At 46.4% G+C, this 12,695-nt stretch overlaps 1 protein-coding gene across 1 annotated transcript; it reads left to right on the forward strand.

Moving 5' to 3' along the window:
• Positions 1-2,458: 2,458 nt before the first annotated feature.
• synpo2la (synaptopodin 2-like a) lies at positions 2,459-12,695 on the forward strand. Its single transcript, XM_071537313.1, has 4 exons — positions 2,459-2,560; positions 6,162-6,313; positions 6,446-7,164; positions 9,011-12,695. The coding sequence occupies exons 1-4, from the start codon at positions 2,459-2,461 to the stop codon at positions 11,689-11,691; spliced, it is 3,654 nt and encodes a 1,217-aa protein (XP_071393414.1). The 3' UTR covers positions 11,692-12,695.

Below are 12,695 nucleotides of genomic sequence, written 5' to 3' on the forward strand. Positions count from 1 at the left end.
ATATTAAAACATTGAATGTATGTTTGAAGCATGGATATGGAATGTGCCTATATTCTCATTTGGTTGGGAGTTGGGAAACTGGCTATGTGCTGTGATTGAATTACTTTGAATCTATTAGTGTATATTATCTTTATTTTATTTTATTACCTCCTTGTTTTTATTACCTTTCCTGTACTTGACTTCCTTGGCATTGTTCCACCAATTGCTGTGGCACCTGAATTTCTTCCAGGGGATCAATAAAATCAGCCAGCCAGCCAGTCAGCCTTGACCATTTGCAATCTCATCTTATCTTATCTTATCTTATCTTAGATGTTTGGCAGATTAAGGTAATCGTTTTATTGACTGTGATGATTTTGTGAGAAGCTTGTGGATACTGCACACCGTTCACTCGTGACCATATCTGGTTTCGCAATATTGAAACAAGCATCTTTCCATTACATCACTGTACTCCACCTATGCTTGCCCCAGTTTAAGCTGGCAGTTTACCTGAGATTTATTGAGAAACAATGTATTATAACAGACACTACATAGCTGACCAATGAATCTAATGGAAGTCCCAATTATAACCAAATTCCTAAAATTACCATGGCACAGGTCAGACTTAAATTGGCATTAGAGACATAATAAATGACCTCACTGAAAAACTGACACTGCTTTGAGCGTCACAGACTGGCGTTAAAACCTTTTCTTCATGCAGGAAATCAAATATCTACCAGTCAGCCAAAAGAAAATCCTCATCAGGTGAAGGAAATCTTCAGGCTTCCAGGTCTCACGCCGGCCCCTCTGCTCGACTTACCCCCCTAGAGCAAATTCTTCCTGGAGAAACCTGTGCCACTTTTGGCACCACCGAAGCAGTCCACATTTGAATCTTGATCTGCGTTTGGCAAAGCAGAATTTGACAAGTCAGCCAAAGGGGAATCTATACTGGCCAAAAGGCTTACAAGCAGAGGTGGAAAGATGTGTAAAATGTTTTACTTAATAAAAACTTGAGTATCTTATCTTATCTTATTTTATCTTATCTTATCTTATCTTATCTTATCTTATTTTATCTTAATCTGACTGAATATTATTCTAACAACAATAAACCATATGTCCATGCACTGATAATGACATGGACTTTGTGTGTGTGTGCATGCGCGTGTGCATGCGTGTGTCAAATGCTAGGTCTCTGTTCAGACTGGCCCTCCATAACTGCCACCACATCCAAGAGTTTGGCTGGGTGTAAGAATGTGGGGACAGATTGTGAGGCGTGCCTGGGCATCAAGGTAAAGCACTGTGTGGCTGGACTAATCCGCATCGGCCTCTCCATGCTTAACACAACAGATATAATGCACACGCCACTGTTACATTTCAACAAAAGTCTGCCCCAGAGGAAGCAATGTCAAAGAAATGTAATAGTGTGAATGTGAAATTGTAGATTTATCCTTCCAAATACTGTGGAAAATGACATTTCAAAGTCTATTACTATTACTAAATCTATTTCTTTTGACTATGTCTACATATCAGTTCTGTACGAGCATGATTTGCTCTCTGTGTCTTCCAAATGATATTTCAAAAATTCAGTCAAAGCTATGGAATTCTAACTTGTTTCAGTGTACATCATACACTTCAGTCTTTCATTAGTAACTCGTTCTTGATGACAGTCTAGAATGTCTTCAGACCCAGAAGAGTTGGCAGGACGGCGCAGCAGCCTTGACAGCTAACGTCTCTTCAGACACCAGCGCCAAAATGTTGTTAGGGTCGACACCAATCACCGTCTACATCATCCGTCTTGCATCAGCGGCCCTCGATTGTGACAGAATTTTTAAGTGCGTCGGTTTCAGATTGAAAATGACAGATTAAGGATAACAGGATTTATCTAATTAGGATTGGGATGTCATATCATGCCAAGTCTTAACCAGGAGACGTGAGAAACTGTCCTTGACCCCACTAAAAGATCACTGACCCCCCGTGCTGTAAAGCCAGGTATGAAACAGCCGCTTGGATGCTCTGAATTCTAGTTTTCCCCTGCAGGTCTGGAGAGGAGAGGAGCAGGCACAGCAGTGGAGGTGGTGTCCTATTTTTGGAGGGGCTATCAACGACCCTGTGGCACAGGTCTGAGTGACAGGACAAGTGTTGCGTTTAGACCCTCCCCTCGCTCACTTTGGGGCCAGCATTCCTCAGCGTAAGCAGACACAGACCCCCCCCCACCTTCCCTCTCTCTCTCTCTCTCTCTCTCTCTTAGCCATGATGGTTGGCCTACTGTGGGCATGGGTGGGCACTGAGAGAGAAGTCAGCGCATGGACAGCGTAGAAGGCGAAGAGCAGGTCAGAGCTCTCTGAGGGGGCCCTGACCGCTAACCATGGGGCCAATGCACTGAGGGCCCCCCCCCGGGAAAAAATAAAAACAAAAAAGAAGCGGAACATAACCAGAAAGAAAATCCAGGAAAGCTAAAAAAAAAAGGCAAGATACAGCAACAATGGTGGCGGAGGAGGTGATAATTACACTATCCGGTGGAGCGCCATGGGGCTTTCGTCTCCAGGGAGGCGTGGAGCATCAGAAACCACTTCAGGTGGCCAAGGTAAGGAAGGGGAGGAGGGGGGCGGGTCACTCTACAGGTGGGACGGTAGGAAATGTATAGTAACTCAGCCCAAGGAGTCATTTTCATGGTTTGTGGAGTAGAACGTAAGTAGAACTGTGTTAGACTCAACAGCCTCAACAAGTGAAACATCAGCAGAGATATATTAGGTAGAGATTTAAGGAGCTGTGAGCGAAGTTGAAATGGAATATTGGCTGCTGTGTCGGCTTGGTTTGAGGCCTGAAAATGAGTCATCTTTCTAGATTGGTCTTCATGCAGAGGCCCACTGATGATTGACTGTGTGAACTTTAAACTTCAAGTTCAGCTGGGAATGTAGGTCAACGCTTTAACATATCTTCCATTCAGTGTTGCTTCTCTAATGAAATTTCAGACAGTTCAAAGATTGTATGATTAATTTTATGGCAACCTTAGGGAGACGATATGAAAATCTGACCTTTGGTAGACATTTGGTTTATTGGTTGGGTTTTGACAAATATTTTTGACTTGGTACTCTCTGCTGACACTCTTCTTTGGTGGTGCTTTGACACTGATACTATATGCACACATGGTAGCAGAGATGTTTGGCAGATTAAGGTAATCGTTTTATTGACTGTGATAATTTTGTGAGAAGCTTATGGATACTGCACACTGTTCACTCGTGACCATATCTGGTTTCGCAATATTGAAACAAGCGTCTTTCCATTACATCACTGTACTCCACCTATGCTTGCCCCAGTTTAAGCTGGCAGTTTACCTGAGATTTATTGAGAAACATTGTATTACAATAGACACTACATAGCTGACCAATGAATCTAATGGAAGTCCCAATTATAACCAAATTCCTAAAATTACCGTGGCACAGGTCAGACTTAAGCCAAATTGGCATTAGAGACATAATAAATGACCTCACTGAAAAACTGACACTGCTTTGAGCGTCACAGACTGGCGTTTAAAACTTTTTCTTCATGCAGGAAATCAAATATCTACCAGTCAGCCAAAAGAAAATCCTCATCAGGTGAAGGAAATCTTCAGGCTTCCAGGTCTCACGCAGGCCCCTCTGCTCGACTTACCCCCCTAGAGCAAATTCTTCCTGGAGAAACCTGTGCCACTTTTGGCACCACCGAAGCAGTCCACATTTGAATCTTGATCTCCGTTTGGCAAAGCAGAATTTGACAAGTCAGCCAAAGGGGAATCTATACTGGCCAAAAGGCTTACAAGCAGAGGTGGAAAGATGTCTAAAATGTTAAGTATGCAGGCCAAGATTAAGAGATGGTTCCTTTTTAATCACATTAAAAAAGCTAGTATCATTTATGGGAGGTAAAGCCCAGGATGGCTGTTTTACACCAAATGACATTGCTGTGCCCATTACTTATAGGTCTAAACATAAAACCTCCTGATGTGAATTGTGGAGTAAATACTTTAGAAATACTCCAGTAGTCACATTCCACCTCTGCTCATAAGTTTCTTCTTTTAATTTTTGTGGGAGTGGCCGTCCACATTGTTGCATTACTGTCAACCTCTGGATTTTTATTAATTACATTTCAAGACTAGCCGCAGCATTAAAAGGATAAAACCAACTACATTATGTTACACCTTCAGATTTCAGATTTCCCTTTTCATTTATTTTCTTTTCCAGTCAGTTTCAACTCATCACTATTTGTGGCACTAGATTTAAACGTCATTGATCCAGTGTGTTTCCTCGTCAATAACCTGCTTTTTCCTGCTTAAAGACACTCAGGCAGGCCTCCTCTTCTTTACAAAGGGTGGGGGCCTCCGTTGTGTCAGATGAGTTTCATCAAACACAGTGAAGTAAATGAGACAACTGATTAAAAATGGTGGGCAACATGTTTCTCTTAAATATATTCTGTAAAAATCTTAATATAGATCTTATTCCTGGATAGGATAGTTCAGATGCACGCAGACACAACCGCATTTACTAAGTGTTGACTGAGCAAAACTGCTTTTCCAGGGGGCTATTTTTGGTTGAGAAGCAGCAGGTCACAGGGTCAGCCAAGGTGTGTGTTTCAGCTCAATACTCAAAAATCTACCTCATACACTATTTTTGTATATGTGCTAGTTAATATCCTGTGGTTCAAAGAGAAACGTATAAATTCCTCCTGTATGTTCACGTGCAAAGGAAACTACTACGCATTCTGTGCTGGTCCACATTGTTCCTGATCAAAATGTTCTTCAAGCTCCACATGAAATACACAGTGGATAAGTGATGAGGAAATAGAAATCAGCTTACTTTGGTCCCCTTATTGCTTGTTTTACAGAAAAAAAATTTGCTATATGATCATGCTTCTGTAGATTATACTGCTGAGTGAAGCATCATAATTTCCCTTGTGTGCTTCTCCATCATGCGTAATTCTCCTCTAATATAGTTAATTGCATCTGCAAAATAGCTGCTTCATATATTGCGTTGTACTGCTACAGTATTTAGCATCCTAAGAGTGGTTGTTCCTCATAGTGTTAATGCAACATGGAGGTGACTTATGCAGAATGTGGTAACATGTGCACAAGAGGGCCACGGGACAGCAAATCACCTTTACGGCTGAGGACAGCTGTGTCTGTCTGACCATCCAAAAGAGTGCACGCCTTAACCCCTGAGAGTAGGGAGGTGTAATCATGCCAGGTCTCGTACTACACACTCCCTAACAGGTGGAGCGGATGGAGGGCCAACGGGGCTTCATTGAAAGAGCCGGTGTGTCAGTGCCGGGGCTGGGCCTGTGTGTGTACAGTATGTGTGCGTGCATGTGTGTGTTTGTGTGTATGTTTAGGTGTGTGTGTGATGTGCATTGCAACCACAAGGTTACTGACTGAATGATTAACTGACATCCCGTACCACAAACAGGCACAGACCACTTTGAAAGGCTTAGCTAAATGGGGACCTGGGATTTCATTACAGGCAAACCAGAATAGCTGAAAAGAAACTAATTAGGTCGACCACTGGAAACCCTTCTGCATCAGTGTAGTGCATTTATTTAATAGATGGCATCACAGAATGCTATCAACATTGTCTTTGAATAACTTTAGAAGTACACCGATATGGAGCATGTTGAAATGGCTTGCATAGACTTGAGGCAATTTAAGGTGGGCATAACGCCACGGTCCTGAGCCTCCCATGGGCAGACCCTGGCCACAGATAGCAGAGCACCAAATGAAGATGGCTGCTGGCTGGCATTTCCCTGTTAAAGTGCGTACGAGTGCCCCACTTGAGCTGCAATATGTGGCATATGTCTGCAGCAGGATCAAGCTGTCAGGACAAAACCTGCTCTGTGCCAGTCACTATCACAAACCAAGACAAGAGAGCAAAGATAGCTCTGCCAGGTTTTCATTTTCTATCCTCTCGCTATTTATCCCTGCTGTTCAGAATGCAGGAATACAGAGAGATACGAGAGTAATAATGCAACAGCAGAGAAAGAGAGGAGAATGAGAGCGATAGATAAAGATTGTGTTAATTGTCTTAATGAGTTTTTTCCATCATCAGAGTCCATATCACAGGATTTTCTTGGTATGACCCATTGGAACTGAACAAGTGCAGATGTCTAACTGTGTATCCTGTGTGTGTGTGTTTGTGTTTTGCCTCCTTCTGCTGGTGCAGGTGCGTAAACGCAGTAAGGCGTGCAGGGCAGGGCTGCGGGAAGCTGACGAGCTGGTGTCCATTAACGAGCAGCCATGTGGAACTCTATCCCACGCCCAGGCAATGAACCTCATCGACAGCTCCCCAGGGGTACTTCACATCCGGGTCAAAAGGTCAGGGCCACGCAAGAATTATACTCTTATTGGTGATATACCATCGTCCATGCATTGTAATGGCTTCTAATGTTACATCCAAGGGCCTTCGCTTGGATCTATCAGTATGGTAACCCCTCTATTTCTTTGCAGAGCGCCTGCTGGCTTCCAGTCTGTGGTTCTTCTGACCCGCGCCCCATCACCTCGTATTGACAAAGAGTACCGTGCTGCTCTGCGTGCCATGTCGCCCACCCGCCCCCACCACGCGCCCGTCCGAGAGGTCCACCGTAGCCGCTCCTCCCTGGCCAGTGGCTTGACGTCGCCACCAGGAAGTGAGGCTTACTACGGCGAGACTGACAGTGACGCAGACGTGGCGGGCTACGAGAGGCAGCGGCGACAGAAACGCCGCAGCCCAAGCAACTCCGCGCCTGGGAAACTGCCGGGACGTGCCTCCCCAGAGGGCGGGGAGACGTCAGAGATGAGCGGCTATGACAGCGCTCCAGACGCACGTGTTTACCCTAGCTTGTTGGAGGGATGTGGAGGAGCAGGAGGCGGAGGAGAGGGGCTCCCGGGCGTGGCTCGGAGGGAGGTGATCTACCAGCCTCCTGCCCCGGGAATGTGGTCCTCCCAGACTTCCACTGAGACCTCCTCCATCATCTCCTCAGCAGACGACCAGGGGCTGCGGGACGGAGCGCCGGAGGAGGACAGTGGCTTCCTGGAGCCAGCCCATGTGCCACTGGTGTCCCCTGAGCGGGCCAAGGAGGCCTTGATGCTGGGCTCTCGCAGCCAGCTGGTGCCCATGGTGGGGCCTGTGGACACACCTGTCGATGAGGAGCTCACCACAACCTACATGGAAAAGGCCAAACAAGCCAGTAAGTACAGCTGAGGAAGAATGACAAGGATAATGGTCCCCCACAAAGGTCTCTAATCGGTTCAGGAACTTCTTCAAAGTCCAGGATGTACAAACCATCAAACCAGATGATGTTTGAGTGCTGGGTTAGAGAATCATGATTCAGCCTGGGTATCAGTTTTCAATACTGATAGAAAATTAGAATCCAATATTTCACTGTTCATTGTTTATTGTTGTTAATTCTGTACCAAATACCAAAATTTGGTATGACACCCATAGGTATCGTTTTTTGATACCCAGCCTTAATCTTATGAAAACTACTATGTCCTAATCATTTGAACTGAAAAGGGCAACACTCAATCACCATAACTACCTACAGTATTGAAAAGAAGACTTTTCTTTAAGGTTAGTACGTGACTGGGTTTCAACGTATACTGAGTCTCTTAAAGAGAGCAAGGCCGGTACGGTTTTCTATATTTACCTCCAGTTCAGTGGTCTGATAACCCCAGTGATCAATCTGGCAGCTTGGAAAAGCATCTGCAGCTGCTGGTGGGTATCAAGTAGCAAAGCAGCGACGCTCTCGTTTTCCCTTCCTCTCTCTTTCTCTCTTGCATTTTCTCTCACTGTCCTCCCCCCTTTTCTATTTTACCTATGTATGCTCCAGAAAAAAGATGGGTTTTTTTGTGCTTTTTTTGCAATGCTCAATATGACACGATTCAAAATATACTAACATAAAGATCTGTGCTCCCATAAGTTAGATGGTAGGTCACAAATACAAAAATAACTCCTAATAGTGACACAGCTAAAAGACATTGGATAAATGGACCAGTGACCTGGACTAGTAGTTGCAGAATGCGTCTGTGTATCAGAAATGGACAGTTGCAGTCATGAAATGTGCACAAGATTCCCAAGTTTTACATTGCTTACCATATGGAATAGTATCAGTATAATTTTTTTTGATGACTGAAGCTTGAACAGGTCATGCCATATTGTTTATATTATTCACAAACTATGAGTTAAAAATTTGCAACAGTGACTCAGAGGCAGATGCAAAGCATTCACATTGACAAAGCATTCTTTCCTACAACTTGTCCACCTGTCCGTCATCCATAATAAGCAGAGGAACAGAGCAGAGTTGGGCTATTTGAAGTCAACGGGTTGTTTTAAGAACTTAAATAAATATACTGTTGTAAATCCCCCTCGCTGTCACTGAGTTCAAGTTTAGCATTCTAATGTCCTACTCAGGAACACTGCTGGAGACAAATTAAGACCTTCCCTCACATGGCTGTGCATATTAGGGTAACAGAATTAGCTTGCCTATGATAATCTGCTTAATACCATAACAAGTTAAAGGATATGTAGTAGCTACCCTTTGAAGTTCTCCTTCCAGTCACCTACAAGATGGGACTTTCCATTAGCTTGCATATATTCAGTCTTGTTAGATGTTACAGTACATAAGGCTAATAATGTGAAAATTTATCCTTCACCCAAGCTAATGTGAGAAGCCTCAGGCTTGCCTGGAATTTTTCCGGAAGTGCTCCTGTAACAAGTTAAAGGATCGATGCCTGTTGAAGGCATTGTCGTTAGGATGGATTTAGATGCTCATGTTACAGTCAGTTTTTGGTTTAAAGGTTAAATCTGGTCATTCAGACTTATGTGATCTCACTGCAGTACTTATACATGACGTAAGTATGGGGATAATTCAAGACCAGAAAACATCAATTTCTCATTGAAAAGTATTACATTTGTGTGTTGCATGGATTAACCACAACACATTTTAACTTTAAATTTAATTTAATTGTGCCTTTCTGTTTCTACTTGTTGAATGTGTTATTATTCCTAACACCTGTGGCCTTTACACCCTGCAGAGCTGAACCGAGGGGAAACTCAGCAAGACAAGCATGTGAAGGAAGCCAAGACCAAGTGTCGAACAATCGCGTCCCTGTTGACTGATGCTCCCAACCCTCACTCCAAGGGCGTGCTGATGTTTAAGAAGCGGCGGCAGCGCTCAAAGAAGTACACCCTCACTAGCTTCGGTAGTGTGGATGAGGATATGTGTCGGGACTCACAGGAGGAGGAGGAGGACGGGGTGTTCCCTGGCAGTGAGTCAGAGTTCGATGAGGATGGCTTCTCCGCAGTCCCTGATCCAACCTGGGACAGTGACTACTTGGATATGCTGGAGAAGAGGGCGACAGCAAGCACTGGGGGTCGTGGGGATGGGGCAGAGGATGCTCCCAGTCCAGGATTGAGTGACACCACTGGCAAGGGCGCCCAGCTGTTTGAGCAGCAGAGAAAGAGAGCTGCCGAACATGCCAAGAAAGTGGAGGCAGCACAGCCTCAGTTGCCTCCCCAGTCTCAGATCCTGCAGCAGCCTCAGATGTACCAGCAGAGTCAGTTGCAGCCAGAGATACCACCACAGATGCAACCAAACCTCCAGCCTCAGCACATGATGGCACCACCACCTACAGCCTTACAGCAAGAAGTCCAGCCTATGCCCTCCCATGCCCCAGTTGCTGCTCCAGCCCATAGCATGGCTAATGGGGACATGTCCTACTCTGCAGTTAGCACGGCTAGCATGGTGATGTCACCTCCAGCTGTGGCACCCAAACCAGCCACTGCCTCAGTCACTATCCTGACCAGTCCCACACCACCAGCTGAGACACCAATACCAGAACTACCTTCCAGCAATGTTCTCAACAGAACCGCACGTCCCTTTGCACCTGGGTTCATCACCAACCGAGCTGCGACGGCCCCTGTAGTGTTCCGTCCATCTGTCACAAAGAAGACGCCACGCCCTGCCTCAGCGGCTGTTGTGCCACCGCCGTTCTCTACCACCTCTGAGCTAGCCTTTAATGTTCCATCAGTAACTTCACAGCCTCCCACTGGTCCTCCGTCAATGTTCTCCCCTCCATCCACTATGCCTAGAGGTCCCTTTGCCCCGACACCTGCAGCCCCTGTTGCTCGTCTCCCTCCAGCTGTCTCTACCTCTGTAGAGACCATGCAGGCAGCTCCACCAATGGCTACTGTTCCTCAGGCTCCATTTACAACTGTGCCTCCAGTGTCTATGCCCTCAATGCCCCCAGCTCCACATGCACCAATGGCTCCAGCCCCTGTTGCTCCTATGCTCCAGGCTCCAGTCTCAGCTGCTCCTGTTCCACCTGCCCCAGTTGCCCCAATGCCTCCAGTTCAGGTGCCAGTAGCTCAGCCACTTCCAGCTCAAGTCTCCACGGCACCTGTAGTTCCAGTGTCAGTGGTCTCCCAGCCAGAAGCTGCAGCCCCAACCCCTGTCCCTGGGTCAGGAGGTCGCACAGGCATCTTATTTGATGCTCGACGGCGTGGTGGCAGACCAAAACCCATGTTCAGTGTGCCAGATGTCAAGAAGAACTCCCCCAATCCTGCACTATTGTCTATGGTGCAGAACCTGGATGACAGACCCGCCCGACACAGATATGGCTATCCACCCTCTGAGGCTTACTATGATGGTGCAGAGGAAGAGCAGGCTGGTGAGGCTGGCCGGGGCAGGATGCCTCCCCCAGTGGCACCCAAACCGCGGCTCATCCACGAGACCCCCCAGATTCCTCAAGCAGAGGGCAAGGGGGCCCAGCTGTTTGCCCGCAGGCAGAGCCGGATGGATAGGTATGTGGTGGACACCCCACCCGAGACCCCCTACCAGCAAGAGGTGCCCATGCACCTTTCAGCCCAACCCCATGACCCCTCCCTCAACCCTTCCCTATCCTCTCAGTGGAAGTACTCCCCCAACATCCGTGCCCCTCCACCCATTGGGTACAACCCACTTCTGGCCCCCTCTGTCCCTGTGGGGCCTCAGAGAGATATAGGCAAGGATGACAGCAGGGGTAGAGGAGGCATGGTCACCCAGAAAGAAGGCATCAAAGTGTTGGATTTCATGAGAAGGCAGCCCTACCAGCTCAACTCTGCCATGTTCAACTATGGGGGCAGTGCTACTAATTTGTCAGCCATGCCCTCTTACCAGGCCCAGAGGCAGCAGCAGCAGGGTGGCTACACAACAATGGTGGGAAGCTCATTAACCCCACCTAAGCAGATCCCCCTCAAAGCAGCCCGTGTGTACGAGATCAAACGATTCTCCACACCCACACCCATGTCAGCCCCAACTCTGACACCCAAAGTCATCGCACCACGCTCAGCCACCACCCTGGGAGAACGTTTAACCCACTCCGGCATGATCTCCCCACCTCCTGCCCCTGCTCTCGCCCCTGTACCAACTCTGGCCCCAGTCCCTGCACTAACCCCAGCCTCTCCTCCTTCCTATCCAGCTGGTCTGCCCAGCCTCCCAAGAATCTCTGCCACCCCTATTCCCAACCCTGTGCTCAATGCACACCCCATGCCGTATACTCCAGTGTCATACACCACTGGGCTCCAGGCGGCCAAGCAGTTCCAGAGCGCCCCTGAGCTGAGTCTCCTTGCCTCCTTGCCCCCACTGAAGCCCAACCCTGTTCAGGTGCCCAAGCCTCGCTTTGTGGCCACCAAGGGGGGCGTCCAACCCCGCGTCTGGAGGCCAGGGGCGATGTGAACAGGAATCTGTCTGCCACTACCAGATTTGGACAGCTTCACCTACCAACTATTAAAATAAGCCCAAAATTTAATTCAATTCCATCCATTCAATATCCAGAAATCAATCAAGTTTTTGCATTGCGTTAAAATGAATGATCGGAAATGAATGATGGTAGTAGATCATAAATATCCACTTGCTGTTCAAAATGCTGTTTAACAGATTTATGTTGCTGCCAACACCTTTATTCACACATGTATTTGAGCAAGTGACAATAATAATGGGATGTTTCACATCATGTATACAGTTGTATAGTAGTCCACTATATGCCTGTCCTGGGGGAGGTTTGTGTAAGGCTTCTAGGAGAGATCTCTTTCTACTAAGTTAGCAGAAATACCATCTAAACAGAGCCTGTACTGAATTATTCTTTGAAACTTGAAATGTCTGAAAAATGTTGGCAATGAATAGTTGCAGTTCTTTTCATCGTGAAATAATGACCAGAGGAGTGAAGCGCTGAGGTTGTATGTTGTGGTATGTTGACAGAGGTGGATCACAAGGCTGATATAGAAGGCTTTTTCCATTGAACGTGTAATTTTATTACTCAACACTAGTCCTACTACATGATGTGCCATAAAATGTTTTTTTGTTTTTTTTAAACCACTTTATATTTTGCATGAATCAACAGACTATACCTGAACTTGTGATGACTTGGTCAATATATCCACTATTCCAGTTGTTTAAATGATGCATGACCAGCTGACAATTATCAAATGCTTTTAAAAGCCTCAACTCACTGGGGATCTAAATGTGAAGACAAGGTCTGATCCTCCAAAGTGTCAGTAAGGTTGTGCTAAATGCCGTAGCTCACTATAGCCAGTCAGAAATGCTATCTTTTTAGCAGGGGTCACACTCAACAGGTGCCCTGGCTGCCACTGTATATAAACTGTCACTGGATATCACGGCTCCCGTGTGCCACTTAGCCAGGCCTTCTTAGTGTCAGTGTGCCCTTTCTGGATTTGTGTCAC

The sequence above is a fragment of the Centroberyx affinis genome, unplaced genomic scaffold, assembly GCF_046629955.1.
Source record: "Centroberyx affinis isolate AG114_WGS23_722 - 3 ecotype Tasmania unplaced genomic scaffold, CSIRO-AGI_Caff_v1 ptg003015l_1, whole genome shotgun sequence".
Taxonomy (NCBI): Eukaryota; Metazoa; Chordata; class Actinopteri; order Beryciformes; family Berycidae; genus Centroberyx; species Centroberyx affinis.

Excerpts from the sequence above, each read along its gene's own strand:
- synpo2la (XM_071537313.1), top strand. The coding sequence starts at position 2,459 with ATGGTGGCGGAGGAGGTGATAATTACACTATCCGGTGGAGCGCCATGG. Across the intron at positions 2,561-6,161 it reads AACCACTTCAGGTGGCCAAG|GTGCGTAAACGCAGTAAGGC; the intron begins GTAAGGAAGGGG and ends CTGCTGGTGCAG. Across the intron at positions 7,165-9,010 it reads GGAAAAGGCCAAACAAGCCA|AGCTGAACCGAGGGGAAACT; the intron begins GTAAGTACAGCT and ends TACACCCTGCAG.